This window comes from Cibotium barometz, chromosome 18, assembly GCF_041138505.1.
Source record: "Cibotium barometz isolate CiBa-2024 chromosome 18, ASM4113850v1, whole genome shotgun sequence".
NCBI classification, from domain to species: Eukaryota; Viridiplantae; Streptophyta; class Polypodiopsida; order Cyatheales; family Cibotiaceae; genus Cibotium; species Cibotium barometz.
Window position 1 is genome coordinate 5,485,539 of NC_141063.1, and position 26,072 is coordinate 5,511,610.

General features: G+C 42.3%; 1 protein-coding gene across 1 annotated transcript in view; it reads left to right on the top strand.

Annotated features, from left to right (window-relative positions):
• Positions 1-13,143, top strand: part of LOC147628843 (uncharacterized) — a 48,566-nt gene extending 35,423 nt beyond the window's left edge. Inside the window, exons 4-11 of the mRNA XM_086812003.1 lie at positions 9,456-9,582; positions 9,675-9,801; positions 9,891-10,456; positions 10,543-10,918; positions 10,989-11,268; positions 11,354-11,512; positions 11,635-12,111; positions 12,225-13,143. Coding sequence (XP_086668129.1) covers positions 9,456-9,582; positions 9,675-9,801; positions 9,891-10,456; positions 10,543-10,918; positions 10,989-11,268; positions 11,354-11,512; positions 11,635-12,111; positions 12,225-12,551 — 2,439 coding nt within the window. The 3' untranslated portion in view covers positions 12,552-13,143. The remainder of the gene's footprint in view (positions 1-9,455; positions 9,583-9,674; positions 9,802-9,890; positions 10,457-10,542; positions 10,919-10,988; positions 11,269-11,353; positions 11,513-11,634; positions 12,112-12,224) is intronic.
• Positions 13,144-26,072: the final 12,929 nt, after the last annotated feature.

Below are 26,072 nucleotides of genomic sequence, written 5' to 3' on the forward strand. Positions count from 1 at the left end.
TATAGCTATTGCTCGGAACCCGGTCTTCCATGCCTAGACCAAGCACATAGAGATACAATATCACTTTGTTCGTGAGAAGATCTTGGCTGGTGACATCTTGCTTCTTTATTGTTCGACGGAGGACAATGCGGCGGACCTCTTCACGAAGCCTCTACCTCAGGCTATGCTTCGGCGGCACTCCAACTCGTTGGGGTTGGTTTCATATCTAGGAGCTGAGAGGGGGTGTTAGCAGTCATCTCCTGTCTGTATATTTACACCAGGGCCTCTGTTGTGGGTGTGCCCGCCTGATTTAGGTGTTTTCTTATTTTTCCCCACTCTCCATATTTTTCCCTATTTTTCCTTGGCATGGGAGGCTGTCATGTGCCTGTCGGTTGACCCAGATGCTGGCCGATTGACTCTGCTGCCCCCGACTTTCCTTTGCTGCTGGCCGACTTATAGATGCTGGCCGATTGGAGGTGGGAGTAGGTCGTGGCTGTTCTGGTGGCTGTCGGCTGCTTTTCAGCAGGCCGACTGGTCATCTGGGGCCATATAATGGCCCCTTGCTGCCCACACATCTCATTCTTGTATCTTGGATTTCTTGTGTATATAGCAGAGTTATACGCTTCTCTCTCTCTCTCTCTCTCTCTCTCTCTCTCTCTCTCTCCCCCTCCTCTGCGTTTTTCTGCTGTGCACTTGCTCTAGTGTTTTCAGATCTTGTCTTCATCTCCACTGCATATTCTGACAAGTTGATCCTTGGTTAGGTCTATTGGAGACCTTACACAGTGGTATTAGAGCCAGGTTTCGATCTTGGGATCTATGGGTTATGGGCCCACAGCCAGTTTAGAGTCATCTTGCCAGCACCCTTAGCCTACGTGTGAACCCTCTAGGTGCTCATGCCTTGCTAAGCCCTAACTCTAACGTGGGTTAGTTGAAACCGGCCTCTGATAGAAACCAGAGTGCGGTAGACTAGTAGTCACGCGTCCACTTGTAAGTCTAGATGTGAAAACAAAACAGATTGGAGCTAGAGTGCCCAAATCTGAAAACAAAGCGACACCTGTTGGCCCCAAAGCTTGGCGCCCCTTGCGGTATTTCTTTATTCAATTCCAAAAATATGAATGGCTGAGTACAACAAAAATCAGCCAAGAGATTACACCTGTATGTCCAATCTGACGGCCCACAATACCTCTTAGCATAGAGGATCTATGCACACAGATCTGTGTTTCACAATAACACATTGTGCCTCCCTCTGATCAGCCAAGACCACTAAGCCGGGCAGCCATGAGCATACATCTGGCCTAACTCAAGTGCATGATACAACATCTCAGCTCATACATACATATACTGTCCAAACTCTGTCTCAACCCTTGTCAATCTGCCATACCCCTCCTCTCACAAGGGGCCAGATAACTCATATCTGCAACAGACATCAAGCAGTAGAAAGAGAGATAGATGAACAGAAAAGGAGCTTACCAAATTCAGCTCGTGAAACAGCACTGGAGGAAGCAACGGTACCAATCTGTACTTGCAGGCACTTGTTTCCACAACCCTGCTTCACACGTGTGTTTGTACTTGTTTGTACCCTCCTCCTTGTGTTCACTTCTATGCTGTCTTTGAAAGTACAGATCTGAAAAACAGCCCCGTACCCGTCTGTACTACCTCGGGATACGTGCCAGGAGTTGTACTTGCAAGCGCCGCCTGCTGTCTGCACCTGTGCTCGCCTAAATCAGCGCAGCCAGATCTGTCCAGCACCTGTCCAACGCCGCTTGCAGCAGCTCTGTTCAGGGCAGCTTGTGTCAGCCCTGTCCGTACACTGTACGGCAGTCGTATAGGGCTGTACGGCCTGTACCTGAACCTGCAGCCACCTGATGATAGTCGCCTGCTATGGCTGCCTCTGTTCCACAGCTCAACGCCGCCTCTACTCAACAGTACCTGCAACAGTCGTACAGAGTTGTACGGCTGTTCTACGGCCTTCTCCAGCACACAGCACACAGAAAACAGCAGCAAAACAGTCTTCAGCAGCCACCGCCGCCTCCTCAGCTTTTTCCACGCTTGAGTACATGCGCATGAAGGCTCCACGACTCCTTTTCCCAAAAGCTAGAGAGAGGGGGAGGAGAGAGAAGCACTCACTCCAAAAGTGGAGTGGCCTCCTCCCCATAAAAATCCTAGGGCCCCCAAACTTTAAAAGTTCCCTAGGGCCACCAAGGCCTAGGGGCAACTTTAATAAACATTAAAGTTTAATGTTCTAGTTCCCCCCTTCACACCTAGGGATTTCCACACATCTTAAACTCTGTCCGGGCACCCCCCATGTGAATCATAAAATATTCTGACTCTGCAACCACCATGCCCACACTTGTGCTATTCCATTTTCACAGGGCCATGACATACCCTCCTCTTGAAAAATGGGAAGCGTCCTCGATTGCATTCTGGTGATGCATCAAAATATCCAAAGTGAAATATACAATATGGCAAGATCAGCGTCCCAATCTCTCTAAGCCATACACATGTATCAACATTCACTGCAAACCAATGGCATAGTAATAGTCCAAGTTGTATACCACTGTGAACCATACATATCCAGAAAATTCTGATGTGACTAGTACACATATATCATAGAAGTCCCATAAACAGATGTACTGTCAGCCTCAGTACCTTCGGGTGAGATAAAAACTGCACCAAGCGACCTCTAGATATCATCTGAGCCTGCCTGTATCAAGGGAGTGGAGGTGCTACCCCCCTCTTGAGCATCAGGTAATGCTCCAGACCCATGCTCTGCTGAACCTGAATGAGCCACAATAAGAGTCGGCTCTAACTCAAAGGCATCGAGATAAAGCTGCAAAACCTGAGGTGAATCTGTTAAGTCACCTTCCTCCATCCACTTCGCATCCATCGGTGAATAGTTCTTGAACTTCACAAGATAGCGACGGGAAACTTTACCTCGTACCTTCCTTTCTTTATGTGCCAATATCTGCTCTGGAATCAGAACCTCATCAAGTTCCTCAACTTCCGGCTGAGCCTCATCTGATACATCCTCAGGCACATCCCCACGGAAAGGTCTAAGGAGACTCACGTGAAAAGCATTGTGAATCCTCCAGTGATCTGGTAACTTCAAACGATAGGTTACCTCACCAATCTTTTCCAAAACCTGAAAAGGCCCATAATATCGCATGCTCAACTTAGGGAATAAGCGCTCTTTGCCCTTCATCTTCTTGAGTCTAGCCTTTTCAAAGCGCAAAAGAACCCAATCACCCAATGCAAACTGTAAATCACGTCTGTGACGGTCTGCGGCTTTCTTTTGCTTCTGCTGAGTTTTCTGGAGGGCCAACTTAACTCTCCGATAAGCTTCATCCAAGCTCTCCACATACTGATCAGCCTCAAAGATCTTATCCTTTGTATTCAAAATGGGTGGAACCTTCTTCCCTCCTTCCACAATCTCAAAAGGCGCCTTGCCTGTCGAGGTATGTACAGTGTTGTTATATGCAAACTCCACCAAAGGAAGATATTTTTCCCATTGTTGCTTGTGCTCTGACACATAACACTTGAGAAGATCCAACACTGTAGAGTTAGCCTCTTCTGACTGACCATCTGTCTGTGGATGAAATGACGATGAAAACTTGAGAGTTGTATCCATGTTGTCAAACAACCCTCTCCAGAACAAACTCGTCATCCGTGGATCACGGTCACTAGTGATAGATGTAGGCAATCCATGATACTTGAAGATGTTCGCCATGAACAACTTCACCATATGATCCACTTTAATTGTCTTCCGCACGGGAATGAAATGTGCCTGCTTACTGAACCTGCATATGATAGTCCAGATGCCATCATTTCCCGTTTGTGTCTGTGGAAGATCAAATACAAAATCCATGGCAATGCTCTCCCAAGGTCTATCCGGAATAGGTAAAGGCTGTAATAACCCTGGTGTCTTCTGACGGTCAAACTTTACCTTCTGACATACGATGCATTGCCTCACAAAGGCATCAACATCTCTTCTCAAGGTTGGCCAATAAAAGAAAGTCTCCACTGCTTTTACCGTGGCATCAATACCTCTATGACCTGCATACGGTGGAGCATGACTTTCAATCATAACCTTGAGTCGCAATGGCCTGGTAACACACAGCTGCCATGCATCAATAAAAACCCATCTCTGAGAGTATAATGCTCATGCCGCTGACCCTCAGACATCTGATCATACAACCTTTCAAAGTCCTCATCATGGGTATACTGCTCTTTCATTTCATCAAGCTCATGATGATAAGCAAGTGAAACTGCAGAGACTTGTGGCTTGCGTGACAAAGCGTCTGCCACTACATTCTTTTTGCCTTCCACATGCACAATCTGGAAGTGAAACATTGACAAAAAGTTTGCCCAACGCATATGCTTCTCTGAAAGCTTAGTCTGCGTGAGGAAATAGCGCAAGGTCTGATGATCTGTCTGTACAGTGAAATCAGCCCCAAGCAAGTAGTGTTTCCATGTAGAAAGAGCGTGAATTACAGCCAACATCTCTTTCTCATAAACCTGTAAATGCTTCTCAGCATCTTGCAAAACTCTACTCTCATAGGCTATGACATGTCCCTCTTGCATGAGAACTGCACCAATGCTACTTCCACATGCATCACACTGGACAACAAAAGCCTTTCGGAGGTCCGGTAACACCAATACTGGGTCCGAAGTAAGCGTTTCTTTGAGCTTTTTGAATGCTGTAATTTCTCGATCAGCCCATCTAAACGGAGTTGCTTTCTTCGTCAAAGCATGAAGAGGCGAAGCAATTTCAGCAAAGTGCCGTATGTAACGCCTATAATAGGAACACAATCCTAAAAAGCTGCGTACATCATGCACGGTCCTCAAAGCTGGCCAATTAAGTATTGCTTCCACCTTTGCTGGATCCATACGGACTCCATGCGCAGACACAATATGTCCCAAGAAATGTATCTCCTGCAAAAAGAACTCTCTTCTTGCCATTAACAACCAACCTATGGTTTCTGAGTTCTGTAAACACAATGGCCAAATGCCTTCTATGCTCTTCCTCAGTTCGTGAATGCACAATCATATCATCAAAGAATGTGCCCACAAACTCTCTATGAGGCCTGAAAATCCTGTCCATCATTCTGTTAAATGTGGCAGGCGCATTTGTCAAACCAAAGGGCATAACCAAGAACTCATACAACCCAAACGTGGTTCGGAATGCTGTCTTATGCACATCCTCGAGTCTAATGCGTATCTGATGATACCCGCTTTTCAAGTCAATACGACTAAAGACTGTGGAGCCCTGTAAGCGGTCCAAGATGTCATCGATCCTCGGTATGGGGAATCGATTCTTGATGGTATTCTTGTTCAGCGCCCTGTAATCAATACACATGCGCCAAGAACCATCCTTCTTCTGCACTAAGAGCACAGGTGAGCAAAAGGGTGATGAGCTAGGCTGTATCAACCCTTTATTCAAAAGCTCCTGCACCTGACTCATAATCTCTTCCTGTTGGGCTGCACTAACACGGTACGGCGGTCTATTCGGTGGAGTACTACTAGGAATCAGATCTATGGCATGATCTTCTGGCCTCTCAGGAGGTAATTCTCCTGGCAATGACTCGGAAAAACAGTCTTGAAACCCACTTAAGAAATCAGTCCTGTCCTTATCTAACATAGACAAATTAGACTTAGACTCATCATCCTGCGCATCCTTTACATAAATCAAGTACGCGGAAAGATGCTTTTTCATTACTGATGAAATCGCCGAAGCGGATACAATAGGAACAGATTCCCCTTTGAGTTTTACATCCAATACATGCTCTTTCTCTCTATGAGTCAGAGTGATTTTTCTATTGTAAGTATCCACCACCGCATGTACCCTGTGGCACCATGGCATCCCCAACAAAACATCACAGCCATCCAAAGGCATGATGAAGAACTCTTCGCTGTCCACATAACCCTGCAAATGAAGCCGAAGCTTCCCAATGATAGGAGTAATGGGTTCTGCATACCCTGGACAAGCCATATTAGCCTCATGTAACGGCCCCATCTCCTCTGCGCGTATCCCCAATCGGCCAGCCAAATCTGGTGAAACGAAGTTGGCTCTAGCACCTGTGTCAAAGAAGATCAAAGCATTCTGATCCCTCACTTTGCCCCATGCCCTGCACAACTCTGTAGCTTCACCACCTGGCTGTTCCCCCACAAGATCAGGAACTAAGCCTGCAGAAGGCTTTGGTTTCTTTGGCTTGGCTCTCCTTTACTGTCAGAGTCCTTTTGGGACTTCTTCTTGGGACAATTGAATGACATATGCCCCTCTTCAGTACAGTAAAAACACTTTTGAGCATCTCTCAAAGCCTGTCTTTCCTCAGAAGTCCTCTTGGGCATTGGCAACTTCTTATACTTTGTCTCTGAAGACCCTTTAGCGTCACGAGAAGCATGCCCAAATTTTTCAGCTTTCTTGCTCAATTTCTTACTGCCTTTAAACCCAGATGAACCACCTGTGAGTAACGCATTAGCTGTCATAGCATTTTCAATCATCTGTGACATGTTTAATACTCTTGTCTTTATACAATAATCTCGTACCTCTTTGGGCAGCCCACAACAATACTTCTCTACCTGCTCAGATAATGGCACCGCACGATAAGAAGTCACTGGGAGTAAAGCTTCCCAAAACTTCTTGTCATAATCCTCCAAACTATCACACTTTGAAGCATCCAATTTGTGCCATGCGGTCATAACATCCACCTCGAATGTAGATGTGAGCCATACGAAAGAGAAAACCTGTTTAAATTGGACCCATGTAGTGGGTGCTATGCCCTGCAAAAGAAGAGTAGACCACCACTGCAAAGCATTGCCCTTGAGAAAGCGACACCTGTTGGCCCCAAAGCTTGGCGCCCCTTGCGGTATTTCTTTATTCAATTCCAAAAATATGAATGGCTGAGTACAACAAAAATCAGCCAAGAGATTACACCTGTATGTCCAATCTGACGGCCCACAATACCTCTTAGCACAGAGGATCTATGCACACAGATCTGTGTTTCACAATAACACACTGTGCCTCCCTCTAATCAGCCAAGACCACTAAGCCGGGCAGCCATGAGCATACATCTGGCATAACTCAAGTGCATGATACAACATCTCAGCTCATACATACATATACTGTCCAAACTCTGTCTCAACCCTTGTCAATCTGCCATACCCCTCCTCTCACAAGGGGCCAGATAACTCATATCTGCAACAGACATCAAGCAGTAGAAAGAGAGATAGATGAACAGAAACGGAGCTTACCAAATTCAGCTCGTGAAACAGCACTGGAGGAAGCAACGGTACCAATCTGTACTTGCAGGCACTTGTTTCCACAACCCTGCTTCACACGTGTGTTTGTACTTGTCTGTATCCTCCTCCTTGTGTTCACTTCTATGCTGTCTTTGAAAGTACAGATCTGAAAAACAGCCCCGTACCCGTCTGTACTACCTCGGGATACGTGCCAGGAGTTGTACTTGCAAGCGCCGCCTGCTGTCTGCACCTGTGCTCGCCTGAATCAGCGCAGCCAGATCTGTCCAGCACCTGTCCAACGCCGCTTGCAGCAGCTCTGTTCAGGGCAGCTTGTGTCAGCCCTGTCCGTACACTGTACGGCAGTCGTACAGGGCTGTACGGCCTGTACCTGAACCTGCAGCCACCTGATGATAGTCGCCTGCTATGGCTGCCGCTGTTCCACAGCTCAACGCCGCCTGTACTCAACAGTACCTGCAACAGTCGTACAGAGTTGTACGGCCTTCTCCAGCACACAGCACACAGAAAACAGCAGCAAAACAGTCTTCAGCAGCCGCCTCCTCCTTCTCAGCTTTTTCCACGCTTGAGTACATGCGCATGAAGGCTCCACGACTCCTTTTCCGAAAACATTAAAGTTTAATGTTCTAGTTCCCCCCTTCACACCTAGGGATGTCCACACATCTTAAACTCTGTCCGGGCACCCCCCATGTGAATCATAAAATATTTTGACTTTGCAACCACCATGCCCACACTTGTGCTATTCCATTTTCACAGGGCCATGACATTAGTACAGGCCCCTCACCTTGGGTTAACCTAACCCTAGGCTGATTGGAACGTAACAGAGGGCAACTTGCAAGAGATTTCAAATCTGGCCCTAGGCAGGTCTGTTCCCAACAAACTTGCAGACCAAGGTAGGGGGCTTCCAGTGAAGCCACCAAGCGGGATAGAAGGAGGAGGTCCGTCTACAAGGAATGACAGTTGAGGGCTGCCTCCGTTTGGGATAATGGTGCAGCTGCCATGGAGTCTCTGGTAAGGGTGAAGATCAGATGCTGCTGACCAAGTCACCAACTGCTTAATAATGCTAACTTGGGAGCAGCCAAAACAAAATAGGCAGAGAAGAAAGAGAAAAAAGTGCCATGCAAAGGTGGTGAGTGGTTTTGGGAAGGTCTTTTTCTACATCGTTTTGGTTCTATTGCTTCTTCTCTGGGGTGTACGTAGCTATGCGGCAAGCGTCTTCACCCCTCAAGTCTCCTTTGTACATCCCGCCTGTGCTGTACAGCTATCTCTAGCACTTGATTGCTGTTCAGCCAGATTTCCCCCATCCTTCTCCTGTTGTACGGCTGTCCCATTAGTTCATGATTGCTGTTCGGCGGTCCCATCAAATCTCCGCAGATGTACAGTGTATCTACACAGCTGTACGGCCAATGATCCAATCCTCTGCTGGCCGGCTGGCTGAGTAAAGGTTTCCTCCAATGCTGCCGGGCTGTATGGCATCTCTCAAAGATTCTTGAAGACTTTGGAATACTTGGAAAGTTTATTCTAAAACGTGGAAGATTTTGCGTGAAGAATGAAGCTGTGCTAAGTTGCTGAAGTGTGGGGAAACAGGCTTGTGATAAAGTTTGTGGTGAATGAGGCTGTCCCAGCTGAGGCTAAGTCGCCAAGTTGTGGGGATAGGCACGTGATAGAGCTGCAGAAAGTCAGGTTTTCAAGCGTGAGTTCTTGTTTTACTATTGCATATTGGATTGCAAAATCTTGGTGTGCTGACTGGGGTACCCACAAACCTTGTGTATACAAATTTTCTTTTGGTAATAAAATACTGAAGGGTGGGGGGGGGGGGGGGGGGGGGGGGGGAGTGGGAGTGGCGGCCCATCTTCAACCTCCAATGTGGTGTACTGTGATCATAATCATTGTGGATTTTCTTGTGTGTCATGATCATTGTGGATTTTTGTATTGTTAATGACGTGGGTGATTAAGCACTTCAGGATACCCACTACCCGCGTTACAGGTGTTAAATTTGAAATGGCAACAAGACCTCAGTCTGTATCATGTTGCAGTGGAGTTGGCATTCTTTCCATACATGGGCATCTTAGTGCTTGCTTGATCAAAGCCTCTCAAACTCCTATTTAATGCCTTCAGCTGTCTTGGGATGTTATTTATATTAACACATGCCTTTTTAAGGGTCATATACTAAAACGACTTTTTAGGTCTGCTTGTTATTGATGAACTGTTGTTATATGCAGAATGGCAGTAACAATGACTCAGAGGAGAGAAAGGCAAGGTCGTTCGTTGGTCCTCCACCACAAGGTGGAAGGGTTTTCGACCATGGTGGGAACAGGGTTAATTATGTTCCGCGACACCTTATGATTGGTAAGGGTGCTTGAGAGAAGACAATACTGTATTTTTTAAATATTGGCTTCTGCTAGCAACCTCCCTCATTTCAAGTCATGTGTATTTTATAGATGGTAGTGTAGGTGGCAGACAGCAGTTTACTAATTCAAGGGAAGACGGGAATTACCAAATGTATAGAGCTACAAGTACCGCTTCTCAATCACAAAGTCAACCAGGGTCAAGCTTACTGAGGGCAAGGTGAATCACTTCTTGATTTTGGTGTTTCTAAATGCAAAGAATGTATATGGTTGCTGATTTGCTTGCTTTCTTGGGAAATTGAGTAACAGCAATGCTTCACCTTCTTTCGGACCAGCTGGGATATACGGGATTCCATCCCACACACGAGCAGCACCACAAGCATCCCATGGAAGCTGGACCAAAGTATCTGGGCATACCATGCCAACAGATTCTAAATCAAGTAACACAACAGAGGCTGCTGCTCCTTCAGTGGGGCCAAGTGTGTCAATGAGTGCTCCCAATTCTACTGGTGCTATTCCTAGTTCATCCTATGAACCTGGGGCCTTAAAGGTTGCCATGGAGAAACATAGAGCTGATCAGAAACAGGAACGAGGTCTTTCTAATGAAGTAGGCCCAGTTGCTGTCTCTTCTTTGAAGTTGGTTCAAACCTCAAATCCCTCCACCAGTCACCCAAACTGGGTCTCAGAAGGAAAGCTTAGGACAGGACCAGTTCGTGATGGTGCTCGACCTCATGTGACACGTTCGCATCAGAATTCTTTTGAAGATCAAAAGAAACCTACTACTGGCACATCAGGGGCCAGGCCGTTTTTCCATAACCATTACAACACCAGAGCTTCATATCAACCCCATCAGCAGCTTGCTGGTACTCAGAGAGGTAGTTATTCAATCAATGCAGTGTTTATATATCTACTTTTTTCAAAAGGGTTAGAATGTGAAATCTTGGTCCTGTTCTTCATGCAGCTCCATCCGGATTGGAGTGGAAGCCAAAGCCTCCCGTGGCATGTGCTGTGCCGGAACAGGCATCGCCTGAAATGTCACCAGCAGATGAAACTGGCAGGTCCTCACCACCAATACCATCACCTGTAGGTAATGAGGTGCCAACAGTAGCCAGTTCGAAGCTGGAGGGGTTGAACTTACAGGATGACCGGCCTGTTATTATCCCAGATCACCTTCAAGTGCCTGAGGCAGAATGTGCTGGTTTGAACTTTGGTAGTTTTAATACGGATTTTGAGGCAAAATTTAGCTCTGGACTTAATTTGGATGACAGCAAAGGCTTGACCCCTGGTGAGACTACTGTGAGCACAGAGGTCCTTCCTGAACAGCCAATTGAGGCCAGGTATATATTTAGAATATACAATACGTGAACTCTGTTTGCCGTTGTGGTGGTTAATTCTCCTTGATTCCAGTGTGACAGAATCGCCCCCTGTGGAGACGACCACACCAGGTCAATCGCAGCTGCCCACTCCTACTGCAGAAACCTTTGTGACTAATAATGATGCTGTGCTGAATGTGCCCCCTGCAATTGTGCGACCAGCTGAGATATCTAAGGCTGAGCAAGGTCGGCAATTTTCTTATGTGCCTACAGTACCTAGCTACCAAGGATTTGGGTTAGTGCCTCAACCCCAGTACCCTTATGAGCCTGCAGAGTCACAGCCCCAGGAGATTTCTCGATTGCCAAGTTTTGTGGTAAGATTTTTGGATGCTTCAATATCTACATGTGTAGAGAACTTTCAGTGATTACATATAACCCAATGAAATGCTGTCATTTCAGCAACCATTTGCAGATCCAGCCCCGAACTACTTCAGCCCAGTTTTTCGCCTAGGCTCTGATGTAGATACGCGTTACCAGTTTCTGTCTTCAAACGTTGCTTCGAAGTTTAGTGGAAATGCCACCTTAATGAATGGACAAACTCTGTCCTCTTCTCAAGAGGTGAGTAGGGCACTAATAACTCAACATTCTGTCTTGTGAGCATTATTATGTAGCTGTTTTTAAATACCTGAAATTATCTTGAGAGGGGAAACTTAAAGGGTGTTTTTGTCTGGTGTGGACAGCTGTCACAAAATGCATGCATTCCACACACAACCTTGGCAATGGGCCAACCGTCTTTACCAGTCCATGCATATGCTGCCCAGCCTGCAGGTGTCACAATCTCACCATATGCAACTAATGTCTATGGGTACCAGTACGTGCCCCCTAATTATGCCTACATGCAACCCCCATATCAAAATAGCTATGCAGGTAACAGTGGTTTTCCTCAGCCTCCTGTAGGCAGTAGCTTTGCTTCTAGTGCTCGTGGTTATCCTCCTGCAGGAACTGCTACGGTAAAATATCCTCTGCCTCAATATAAGCCTGGCGTGGGCAATGCACCACATGCACTAGTAGCTGCAGGCTATGGGGGCTTTGCAACTGCTCCTTCAGGTTTTGCAGCTATCAACTCGACTGTGACTGCTGGGAGTGCTTCAAGCTATGATGATATGGTCAGGCCACAGTACAAAGATAACAACAGTCTGTATACTTCAACTCATCAAGTAAGATCCCATGAATAATTTAGCAGATACATGATTGGTGCTCATCTTAATTCCTTGTAGAGTAAGTTCCACAACTTGTGTATTTTGTAAGCCCATTGACTGATGATGAACAGGGAGAGGGATCCGCAGTGTGGATACAGGCACCGTTTTCTCGTGATGTCTCAGGAATGCAAATCAGCTCATACTACAACTTACATGGCCAAGGGCAACATGCAGGATACACTCACTCCCAACCTGCTCATGCCCCCCCAGCAGCTGGCTTCGAGAGTTATTATCACCTACCTCAATCTGCTCCTGTTCCCAATAACCATCATTTGCTTCAGCAACCACATGCATTAGGCTCTATGGGGGTTGCCTCTCAGGCTGTTATTTTTCCGCAACCTCAACGTGGGCAGGTGAATTGGGCAAGCAACTACTCAAACTTAATCAGAAGTCAGTGATTCAAGTTCGGGATAGTCGAAAGCCAGAGGTGGCACGTAAGCCAGAGGTGAAGCCTTTACAGTCTGGGAAGTGTAAATAGGTTTTTTGGACATGGTAGTTGGGTGCCGACTGGTTGCGGGTCACCTCAAAGAAGAGCTGGTATCATGAAGGTCGCATCAGGGAATTCTCAGTGGTGAGACTTGACATCGCTGTGGTAAGGGAAAGGCCTCTTCAAATGCTACATGGTGTGCACATGTGTTGTATCCTAGGCTAGGCAAGAAAGTACCAGTGTTCGATAATATAGTTATTATTGCACATAGCAGAGCAGCATGCTTGATAGTAGCAATTGAGTTGTACAAGAGCTTGTTACAAGCACCTATTTTTCAGTCTGTGGCAAGGGTATCACCATGTAACAAATTTTTGAACGGTGGGCTAAATTCATGTACTTGTGCCCATGTTTAGAACAGCGAATCTGTGTAGTAAGTTATGTTGGAAGGCTTTACAGCTCTTCTGAAGCAGTTTTGGCTTATGAGAATAGAGATGGCAGGGTGTATATCCATTTTTTTGTGATCTCCAATAGTAAATAAGAACCTGGACTGTGTTCTAATGCTCTCTCTTTTAGCAAGGTGTACATCAATTTCTTTTGAGAATTTTGATAATAAATCAGAGTATAGATTAAGTTTCAGCGTCATCGTCTTTTTGTTAGCTAGATCCTTTGGGGACCGTTACAGCACGCTCGTAGTTGGTATCATGGGTGATTCCATAATAAATACCAACGGGCTAGGCCATGCTAGTGTTATTGGTATTACAAGTGATTCCGTATTATAGTGTTATTGGTATTACAAGTGATTCCGTATTATAGTGTTATTGGTGTTTATGTTTGCACTATTTTATGTTGTCATGTTGGGATTGATTGTGAGGAGTCTGATTGATTGTATGTAACTAACATGATTGATATTGTTGAGTAATAGGTGATGAACACTACGATGGAGTTGATTAGGAGGTATGGGTGTAGGCTTGTACATAGCGCGTATTTATCGTTTGTGGTATCATGCAGAGTTATTTCATTTATTTGGCCACCTGCTGAGATTTTGTTATTATGTTAGCCATCCATTTTCTATAGTTGGGGTGTGCTATATTTTGTGCAGATGTGAGTGCAACTATTTATGGTTGCAACTTTAGTTGCATGATTTATGGTTATTTTTGTAAAAGGCAAGTCCAGTTTTGTAAGAGAAGCTAATTATTGTTGCGTAGGGCTAATTTGAAGAAACGTAAAAAATACTTGCATGAGGAAGTGGAGCCACTCGTGTCGAGAGAGAATTGCACCCAGTGTTTTATCTCGTGTTATTTTTCTTTATACTTTTATTTCATGCAGAGTTATTTCATTTATTTGGCCACGTGCTCACATTTTGTTATTATGTTCGCTGTCCATTTTGTATAGTTGGGGCGTGCTATATTTTGTGCATATGTGAATGTAACTATTTATGGTTGCAACTTCATATTTTTGTAAAAGAGATGTCCACGCGAACTGAGAGCGGGAGCTCCCACTTCCCCAACGCACCTGTCCTACCTCCCATCTTTGCATCCGTCACCTTTCCTTAGCCTGAACTCCCCCCCCCTCTCTTTCTGTTCTTCGCCAGCCTCCTTCCCGCCTCCTCTTCCCTATTCTTGTCCTTCATCCTGCCTCAGTACCCCCCTGTTCCCGCTCCTTTTCCGTCCCTCGCGCAGCCAACCCAGCTGTGTCCCGTAGCCCCTTCCCTTAGTGCTTACGCCCCCCCTCTCTCTCTCTCTCTCTCTCTCTCTCTCCCCCCCCCCCAGTCAGGTGCTTATAGCTTTCCGCGACTGAGGCCACTGTCCCTTGCCTCTCCTTTTCTGAAGATCTCCAGCTCCTCACTTCGACAATTGTCTCTTTGGAGGCCTCCACCTTGGTATGCAACATTGTGGGTAGCCGCTCAATGTGTGGACATCTGTTATAGGCAAGCCTTCTCGGCACACTTGGAATGATCACAAACATTCATTCTCTTGGGCTCGCTACTGCCAGGTTGAGTTTGATGTGCTTGGAGCTTCAGACAAAGTCATGCAGTTGAGTCCCGTCGCACTGTGTATGGCCCAGGCCTTCTTTGTGAGGTGGCAGCATGGCTTTGACCCGGTGTCCGATCCTCTGGCTGGTATGTCAGGCTTTCCTGTGCGACAGTCTACTTTTGATCCCTCAAGAAGGAATATCCATCGGGAGGGTGATGGAATACCCCTCCCCACCATCGCGTCGGTTCTTGGGATTCCATCCCTCTTGTTTGCATCGCCTCCCCAGACTCAGTGCCTCACATCATTTCGCTCCCTAGTTTGCGGGGGACCCAATTTTGTAGAGTGGAGTACTTTGGCCTCCCCCCTACGAGCCTCTCTAGAGCACTCCCGCCGCCACTCGATTGCGCCAGATCCTGAGCAGCGACAGCCAGCCAGCTTCGTCCGTCCATTGGTTCATCGTTTTTCAGAGCCGGTAGAGATGACCATTGCTGCCTCTCTGCTCCCGGTTGCTAGCGGCCCCCTAGGGTCTTGGGACCATATTCACAGGGGACATCCGTCCTAGGCCTTGGGGACGGGGGAATGCCAACCCGGCCTCCTCACACACGGGGACGCGTCCCTCTGCAGGGGGGACGTCCCATGTCCCGTCCCTCACCAAGGGACGGCCGTCCCTTGTCAAGGGACGCCTTAAACTGTAAGGGATGCTAGGGATGCTCAGGCCCATGTGCCTATTTCTTCAAGTAGTCGGGAGGATTTCTCTCTCTCTCTCACTTTGATCTCAGGAGCTCGCGAATGCTGAGGACCTGAGCTCAAGCTCAAGCTTAAGCTCTCTCTTGCGAATGCTGAGCACTTGCTGAGATGACCTGTGTGCCTATATCCGCCTCTCTGCTCTATGCGCACCCATGATGCAGCTCGCCTATTTGCTCTATGCGCACCCACCTGCGTGCCTTTGCCCGCCTCTTTGCTCTGCTCTATGCGCAGCTTAGGTAGTCGCCCTGTTCTGTTCTGTGCGCGCCCAGCTGCGCGCCTCTCTGCTCTACTCTGTGCATAGGCAGTCGCCCTGTTCTGTTCTATGCACGCCCAGCTGCCCGCCGCCTCTCTGCTCTGTGCGCACCCACCTGCGTGCCTTTGCCCCCCTCTTTGCTCTGCTCTGTGCTTGCCTCTCTGCTCTACTCTGTGCGTAGGCGGTCGCCCTGTGTTCTATTCTGTGCGCGCCCAGCTGTGCGTCTCTCTGCTCTGCTCTGTGCGTAGGCAATCGGCACTCGTTTTCACACCCACCCTTGCTTAGGTCCCCAAGGTAGCAACTAGGGGAAAACATGTCTCAATCAGTGCCATCCGCGGCCAGTCTTCAAAGCTCGAAGTTCACAATGGCCTCTTCCTCGCGAGCACCAGCAGCCCGTGTTGGGGGCAAGGGTTCAAATTGGTCTTGGTGGGAAGAGGTGAATGCCCAGAGACTAGGAAGCGGGGGAGGTTCACGTCCATGGCGTTGCGAGTTATGCCCATACACACGAACAAGTGGGGCAAACAAGGTGAGAGCTCACCTTCTCCATGAGTCTGGACATGAGGTGCAGTTTTGTCCAAATGTAAGCAAGAGAAGAGGACGGAGCTCTGAGAGCGGGCTGCACCACACGCGTCTCTTTATAGCAAGGAGGGCGGCACGTCCTATGGCAGTTGACCCCGTAGCATTTGTCCGGCCACTTCTATCAGAGGCATGTAGTAGAGGCTCTAGAGCTTCTGCATCAGCATCAGCTAGCCATACATCGTCCACACCACACATGCGTCCTTTAGCATGCCATCCATAGTTCCTGCACGTCGAGCACCCTTGATCAGAAATGGGATCCCAAGAGAAAGGAGGATGTTGATACGGCAGTGGCTCGCTTCTGTTTCATGATCATATTAATAGCCTTCCATGCTGCCAGATTTGAGTACTTCAAGGTTATGGTGAGGAAGATTGGCGAGTATGGTCCATCTTACACTCCCTCATCCTCAGAGACCTTGCGTACCACTCTTCTTGAGAAAGAGAGGCGTGCTGTAGAGCAAGCTGCGGAGAACACAAAGCATATGTGGAAAAAGAATGGTGTCTCTCATCGTTGAGATGGATGTAAGATTCCTCCGGAGTCTCTCAAGATGTCCAGTTTGTTCCCTTGTGATCAATCCCCTTATCAGAATAATAAAAGATTTTATTTCTACTTGTTTTGACCTAGAGAGAATATTCTAGAGAGAGGTAATTCAGTTTTAAATATCTTTGGATAGAAAAATATCCCTTATTAAAATAAATTCTTCCGAAACAAAAGTTTAAAGAGAAATTCCTAAGGTGCATTAGAAATAAATTATAATATGTATAAAAGAGCTTAGCCTAAGGGTCTAGATTTTTTAAAAATTTTGGATTAAGGTTTTTATGGACCAATAAGATTAATCAAAATGTAGGGAGGAGATAAATTGAAGAATAAAAGAAAAACCTCCCAAAAAATTAAATTTTGACACGTCAGAGTGGGGATCTCCCTTCATGAAGTAGACGTCTTTTTCTCATCATTACTCTCAATTTTTAATCAATAAAATGAGATATTTTCATCTCTCCTCTCTCCTATTTCAAGTAGTTCCAAAAAGTAAGTTGAACTGATCAAAAAATGGTAAAAAATTGATCAAACTGATCTGGAAAATTCTAGAATCAGTTTGCTTAGTTTGAGACTCACTTTTTCCTATAAATAGAAGCCTCCCCCTTTGTAAAAGCTTAATGGTGTTCATGTACTGTTACTCTACTCCTGTCCTGAGCCATCTACATTGAATTTCTTAATAATTCAAATATTTTTGGCCTAATCATCTCCAAAGTAAATTGGTGGTCACTCTTGCTTCAAACAAGACTAGAATCCTCAATCCCTCAAGCCAAAGGAGAGCTTACAAGCTTCATGTAAGCTAATTTTCTTACTTATTTATAAATTTTAAATCTATAGTTTTTTTAATTTTTATGTTTTACAGATTGAATTAAATTCAAATGCTATGCCTTCGAGGAAAAGTCCACCTCCTTCTCTTCTTTACATTCCAGCCTTTCTTAATCTTAGAAAGATTAACTAAATGATTAATTAAACTTCTCTTATTGTTCTCTTGAATTTAGAAAATTGTGTAGATTAGAGTTTTATGAATCTAATTTGGGTTAATTTAAGCTAAATAAAGAATAATAAAAATGAAAAATAGTCAGTCATACAAAGGAAGTTATGGTAAAATTTTTCAGAATTTTATGGAAAAGAAAGTTTGTTTTTGTGTTATTCCAAAAGAGTAATTCCCAAGTTTGTTTTTATGTTATTTCAAAAGAGTAATTCCCACGATTTTTGCATCTAAAAGAAATATTCTAATTACTCCATGTACATATTCACCTATGAATATGCATGAATATTCACTTATGAATATGCATGGATATCACTGATATTAATTATTAAAATTGATTTTTATGCATAGAAAGATGCATAAAGAATTTTTTTTGATTACAAAAGTGTTATTCTTATTAAATTTAATTTTTATGCATAGAAAGATGCATAATGAAATTTTTTTATTATAAAAGTGTTATTCTCATTAAATTTGATTTCTATGCATAGAAAGATGCATAATGAATTTTTTTATTATAAAAGTGTTATTCTCATTAAATTTGATTTCTATGCATAGAAAGATGCATAATGAAAATTGTTTATTATAAAAGTGTTATTCTCATTAAGTTTGATTTCTATGCATAGAAAGACGCATAATGAAGTTTTTTATTATTATAAAAGTGTTATTCTCATTAAATTTCATTTTTATGCATAGAAAGATGCATAATAGAATTTTTTTATTATAAAAGTGTTACTCATTAAATTTAATTTTTATGCATAGAAAGATGCATAATGATTTTTTTAATTATAAAAGTGTTATTCTCATTAAATTTGATTTTTATGCATAGAAAGATGCATAATGAATTTTTTTAATTATAAAAGTGTTATTCTTATTAAATTTAATTTTTATGCATAGAAAGATACATAAAGAAAAATTTTTAATCATAAAAGCTTTATTCTTATAAAAATTAATTTTTATGCATAAACAGATGCATAAAGAATTTTTATATCAAAATTAAAACTCTCTTAAATTCTATGTTTAAATTCTATGAGTATTTGATAAATGAATAATTAAATACTCTAAGAGAGAAATTTCTATCGTTTTATATTCACACGGATTGTAGAAAGAAAATTCAAAAAATCTATCAAGATCAAAATATTCAGATAAATGATTAATTTATTCCTCATTGGAATTCGTAACTAATTTAGAAATCAGTTAAGTGAATATTGAAAGAAAGAAATTCAATAAAATACTAACTGAATTATCAAATCTTTTCGAGAAAGATAGTTTAGGAAAAATCTTATTAAACTCGAACCTTGAATTAGACTATGACCAAGATCAAACTCTTTCGTCAGTTTCGAGGAAAGAAGATGTGATTAGTTTAAAAAAATACACTCAAAACTTTCGCCAAATCTGAAACTAAGTTTGAGACCCTTCTAATTGATCTGTGGATCAAGGTTACAGATTTCGAGGAATTCTATTATGAAATTCAGAATTCGATCAAGAAGTTTTGGGGATACTGATTTAAGAAATACTCCTTGTTTTCAAAAAACCAAACTGAAAACTTGCATAGAAACCCTGTTTTCTAAAGGACTGTCTTACGCCAGAATGCTGGAGGGAGAATTTGGTATATGTTTTTCTAAGAGAAGTTCGGTTGCAACAGCTGGCGAGGAGTGTTCAAAGGACAGCTCACGCGGCAAAGCTTGCCCAGGTTTGAGACCAATCTCGGTATGGTTAAAATGGTGCGCTTCCGGTACGATGGACAAGGACTGATGAAGCGGTCCCTGCTGATGAGTGAAGTGCCAGGACACCTAAGGAGGATCCTGGAGGGTTCTGACCTGGCGATGCACGGGCTTGCGGTGCGTAGAACACCCATGCGTATGTCGTGGAAGATATGTATGATGGACGAAATGATTATTGTAATCCGTTTTACTGGATCTCACCAGCTAGTCTCAACGGAGAGTCCAGAGTGAGTGTTTTTTTTAAGAAACAAGGGACTGGATGGAATTTTTGAGTTATGATATCTGTAACCAATAACTGTTTGTCAATGGATTCTTTTATATATTAAAGTTTTAAAGAGGAGTGTGCGTATCTATATTCGAAAGCAAAAGTTAAGAAAGGCATTTAATTATGGGTGGGTGAGTAATTGTCTAGTTCTACCGATTCCAGTGGGTGGTTGGGTGGTGGCTAACCCATGGGCCGGATGGGGTTAGGCTGGAATCAGTGGAGTTTTAATAATTAAATTGAAATAATAGGAATACGCTTAGAATTCAAGTAGTTAAATAAAAAAATGAAGAATTTCTCAAATGAGTAGATCAACGGTTGTGCCTGATTTTAGTTAGGAAAAAAGCGTTGATTTTCTCAAATGATTAGATCAACGGCTGTGCTTGATTTCGGTTAGGAAAAAGCGTTGATTTCTTCAATTTAAGTCAGTAATAGTTTTTCTTGTATCTGGTTTAATCAGGTGAAGGATAGTTTAGTCTCTTAACCCCGTTAAAAAATTCGTTAAGAAAATAAAAAAGGTGGAATCGTCCCCGTTTTTTGGGCAAGGAAAATTTTTCCGGTTTCGGTTTCGGAATGACCACCATATTAGTCTCGTCCGGACATTCGAGGGCGAGGCCCCAAGTGGGAAATCCTGCCCCGCGCATGAGGAGGCTACTTCCGCGCAACCGGGAATCCGGTGCGCAGAGGGGGCAGAGGGGTCCCACAAATGGTATCAGAGCACTGTTGTAAACTTATGAAATAGTAGTAGAAATTGCTTAATTTTTTTTTAGTAAATCTGGGAAATAATGTTTTCACTTGCTAAGATTATGTTTTCACTTGCTAAGATTATGTCTGAAATGAATTCATAAATTGAAAACTCATAAATTGAAATGGATTTTTAGATGGATATCCCAAATTTGTCTAGCATTCTTGGACTCTCCGAGAGTCAGGATATGATCGCCTTTGCCTTCGAAGATTCATCAACTCCGCTACAACCCGAGAAAGTAGAGTGAGACTCGCTCATCACTTTGAGGATCTATACTTTCGTGATCCAGTAGAGCGACGTCAGCATATGTAGTTCTCTGGAGGAGGGAGAAGTATTAACATCAATACCAATCAACGTCAGAGACTCAGATAGAATATCTCGCTAGCCATGATCTTGATAAGGCTAGGAGTTATTCATTATGTCCAACTCTATAATCATTCACCCTGAAATTTTAGAATTTCTTGTCATATTTTTAGACTTCTTAGCCGCTTTATTCCTAGGAGAAGAATTACATCATCATTATCAGTGATGAATCGTGTATATCATAGCATGTCTCCATTGCAGTATCGCCTTTTTATGCGTACGCGATTGAGGCAGTGACTTTTGGAGCCGAGGCGCTCTATGTATATATCAAAAGCTTTATATAATAAATGATGTTTTGCAAAAGATTCTAAATTATTTTCGTGGTTGTGAATATTGGTTAATAAAATTATTAGAGTGAATCTTGTTTTTAAGGTATGGAATATTTATTTGTTTAAGAAATAAATCTCAAAAGTTAAATAGTCATAAATCTGATGAGACAAAGTTAAGTTGACAAAAATCTCGTTTTGTCAGAATCATGAGGCGCGCGGGCTGTGGTAGGTAGCCGGATCCTCTTACCGATGAGGATGAAGAGTTAGATCCGGACGCTCGTAAAGTCCTGCACCGATCCCAACCTGGTCCCTTCAAGGGTGAAGGAAAACAGTTAGGAGAAATAGTGAAATTAATCATGCCAAAAGAAGCATTAAAATTGGTGGCCAACTCATCGATCCAGAGTATATGAACGTGGTGTCGTTCAAGCAAAACTCCAAAGTAAGCAAGTGAAACACATGCGTGTAGCACTCATTAAAAACCCCTAGACGCAAGTGATCTAGGCAGAAGCTAATGAGTCCATATAAAACTTGGAATTTATCCAATAAAATCCACCAAAGCAAATAGATCAACTAACCCATGATAGAATTTATCTTAGGCTTAGGAAATTAAGCATAGACCACACTTAAAAATTCCACCAAACCTATCTTATGGCATTCCAAACCTATATTTTTTTTAAAAAAAACCAATTAGATTTGCCAAAATACCATTGATATTTTAAAAATACCAATTTCTAGGATTTTTAAAAATAATTTCTAGAATATTCCTAATTTCTGCTAAGAATCCCATCGTTCACAAAATTTTCAATTTCGCCCGACAATTCTCAAATCCAATAAAAATTTATAATTTTAATGGATTTCGTAATTTTCTGGGCAAAAAATAGACTTTTAAAGAAATTTTAATGGTCACGGGTGCCCGAATGGACACACCACATGCCAATCACCAATCCTAGATTTTCTAGAAATTTAAAATAACCTTTATCTAATTTTTTACTAATTTTTAAGAATTTACCCCGAACGCATTAGAATATGAATGGTCCAAAAATTTCAGAATGCTAATGGTATTCCCGGAATATGGAAAGCCAACAGTTTTCGGAAAATGAAGACAAAAAAAATCAAAATGTGAAAGATCAAAAGTTTTCGGAATCCGAAAAGTCAAAAGATCCCTGGAATTTGAAAGGTCAATAGTTTTACAGGGAGATGGAAGGCCAAAGGGCTCCAAGAAAGAATTTTCAGAGAAAAAAATTCGAGAGAAGAAAAAAAAAAATTCAAATCTCTTTTTCTCTTTCTTTCAAGATTTTTTTGAAAAGTTTTGAAAAGCTTTTAATCCAAAAAAACTCTTTTTTTAATATTTAAAAGCTTTAATTAAGGCTTTTCTAAGCTTTAATTTAAATCTTATAAAATCATTTTTATGGGGGGGGGGGGGGGGGGGGGGGGGGGCTTTTCCCACCCGGTGACATGCAGCGCACCCCCCCCCCCCCGACATTGCAATTAGTGAGAGAGAGAGGAGGAGGAGGGCTCCTCTCTCCTCTCTTCTTTTTCCAATCAAACTCCTGCTTCATACTTCTCCACCCCCTCCTTCTCTGTTAATAGAGAGAAGATTAATTAAATTTTTTGATTAATAGTTAATCATAATTATATAATTATGATTAACACTAATCTAACTACCCTCAGAAGAGGTGTTCACGACAGCGGGAGAAGAAAATTTCATTTTTGAGAGGAGAAAAGAATCCCACGCACACGGGAGAGAACTCATTGCATCAATTGGCTATCCCACACTGCATTTCAGCAAAAATTTGGTAGAAAATTGATAGCATCTCTGTGGAAAACCTGCCAAAATGCATAAAAAAATATATATTTACCATAAAAATGCTCTAAAAATTTCTAAATAATTAAGAAAATTTTCCAAAAATTGTAAAAATTCAAGGAATTCATTCTACCAAGAATATCCATAAAACAATGTGTGGTATTTTGGTAGAAATTCCATAAATGCTTATTTTAAACTAAGAAAAATTTAGAAAAATAGCATTGAACTCACGAAATTCCCCCGCATCGTCGATTCATCTATTAAAAGAAGAAACACGCATTCCAACCGCCATATCAATGATCCATGTGCGTAATCACCAAAACAAACCAACAAAATAACATTTTTATATAGTAAATTTTAAAATTTACTTAAAAATGCTAAAATTAGAATAAGAAAGAAAAAACAACAACAATTAACTAGAGATTTCTTTGATACCACTGTTAAAACCCTATGATCTCTCTAGATAATCATCATGCATAAACCAGGCATATACTCATCCACCCGACCACTCCCAAGCCCAAGGGTGCACACATAAATACAATGAAGTACCACATACCTTACCTTGGTGTCCCATACCACCAAGAGATATGACATCATTCCAGCAGCACATAGCTCTAGTGTGAAATGGCAAGAGAGTAGATACCATGCTCTACACAAGAGGACATCCCTTGAGTGTGCCCCCCATGCCCTTATTATATAGGAGGGCCCTCAACAAGTGACTCTTGACTCTCCATTTCCCATGTGTGACCCTTGGATGCCTGACCCTAGCCTCTCAACCCTTAAGGACAATCAATTAGAAAATGTATAGGACTAGTTGACTTTTCTCGTGCAACCCATCAACTCATGCCATCGACTTATGACTACCATCCTATGTCCATACTTCAAGGAAGCATGTTTTAAGAGCTATCCACTACATGTAGTCCATTTAAGCAAATAAAACCTTACTTATAACATCCATAAAATAAACTTCAAGCCGCAAACAGGTTCATGATGCAAACGCACGTGATCTTCCAAGATTATATCTATGGAGGTTAATGCATTGGTTAGACACATGCAGTCCCACAATGTCTATTAACCAAACCTTTCAAGCCCAATTTATATATAAGTTTAGTACATAACACATCATCAATTGACCCGACAATAATCTCCCATATCTTCGGCCAATCAAATCACTCTATTTATCTATGTACAACGATGTGAAGGCACAAGTCCCACAATGTCTCATCTTCTTTACATTTCTTAAGGGAAACATGCCACATGGTAGGAGAAGAGATAAGCCACATGGCATGCATAGAGGAGGGGCAAGGCATGAAGTGTGCAGCTTTGTCCAGTGTCGGGTGGGAGCTGATATATATATATATATATATATATATATATATATATATATATATATATATATATATATATATATATATATATATATATATATATACTGATTGGGGTTAATATATATTATGTGCATTTAAAGCAATTGTAGACATGCTGCATCCTCTGCACTCATCACTCATCACGACTGGCTCCATTGCCCTGGTGCCCCTCCTTTTATTGTATATGCATTAACGGTTTCCAAGATTAAGAGAGAACTCGAGATTTTAGGTTTTATACTTTGTACTCAATAAACATGCCTTAAATTCGACTAAGAGATAAAAGCCCATGCTTTATTGTGTACATTTTTATTTCAAATGTCTTCCACATGCAAGGAGAGGAAGGCGAAGGGTTGCAAGGTGAGGGCTGCAGGCACCTAAGGCGGAGGAGGCAAGGAGCAAAAGGGAGGCTGGGCGTCAAGGGAGAGCTGGCAATCGTGAAGGGGGGCTGGCACAGCGATGAAGGGAGAAGGAGCACCTCCAAGGCGACATAGGGAGGTGGTGATGATGTATATATATATCTGTCTGTCTGTCTGTCTATCTATCTGTCTGTCTGTCTGTCTGTCTGTCTGTCTGTCTGTCTGTCTATCTCTCTCTCTCAGAGAGAGAGATAGATAGATAGATACCGGAAGTGTGGTTCACCAATTTCACCGAATGCTCCTATCTCTCGACAAAGGTCGTGTGAGTGTGCAGTTACGCTTTAGATGTTTGCTATACCCATATCAAATCATCCTAGTTTCCCTTATCCTTGGTGCACTCTCTTTGGATCTTCAACACACAAGGAGAGATGCGGTAGGGAGAAAGCCCTAGCTGCCCAACATATCTATCTATCTGTCTATCTGTCTATCTATCTATCTCTCTGAGAGAGAGAGATAGATAGATAGACAGACAGACAGACAAACAGACAGACAGATAGATAGACAGACAGACAGACAGATAGATAGATAGACAGACAGACAGACAGACAAACAGATAGTCTGTCTATCTGTCTGTCTATCTATCTATCTCTCTCTCTGAGAGAGAGAGATAGATAGATAGACAGACAGACAGACAAACAGATAGACAGACAGACAGACAGACAGACACAGACAGACACAGACAGATAGACAAACAGACAGACATATATCTCTCTTTGAGAGAGAGAGAGAGAGATAGATAGACAGACAGACAGACAGACAAACAGATAGACACACAGACACACAGAGAGATAGATATCTCTCTCTGAGAGAGAGAGAGATAGACAGACAGATAGACAGACAGACAAACAGATAGACACACAGACACACAGACAGTATAGATAGATAGATAGATAAATATATATATATTATATAAATAAATATAAAATTAAATATTTATTTATATAATAAATATTTATTATTTAGTAAATATATATTTATTATATAAATTATACTATTTACTATATAACACATATATATTTATATATACTTATTATTAAAATATAATAAGTATATATAAATATATATATTATATGATAAACACATAATACATATATAAATTTATATACTTTTCATAAATATAATAAATATACTTTATATTTATTATATAAATATATATTTATATCTATATGTTTATTATTTAAATATTTAAAATAAATACTTTATTATATGATAAATTTATATTTATAAATATATACATATACATTTATAAATATGTATTATATAAAAATAATGTATAAAAAATATATGTATTATATATATATATAATATTGTATTAAAATTATTAAATAATACAATGCTACCATATTAAACACATATCCAAAGAGAGAGATTGTAAAGAGCATTAACATCATCATCATCGAGTGCAAAGAGTAACCTTGGTTTGAACTTTTTGGATTCATCATCAAGAGAGGGAGAATGTACATTGAACTTTGT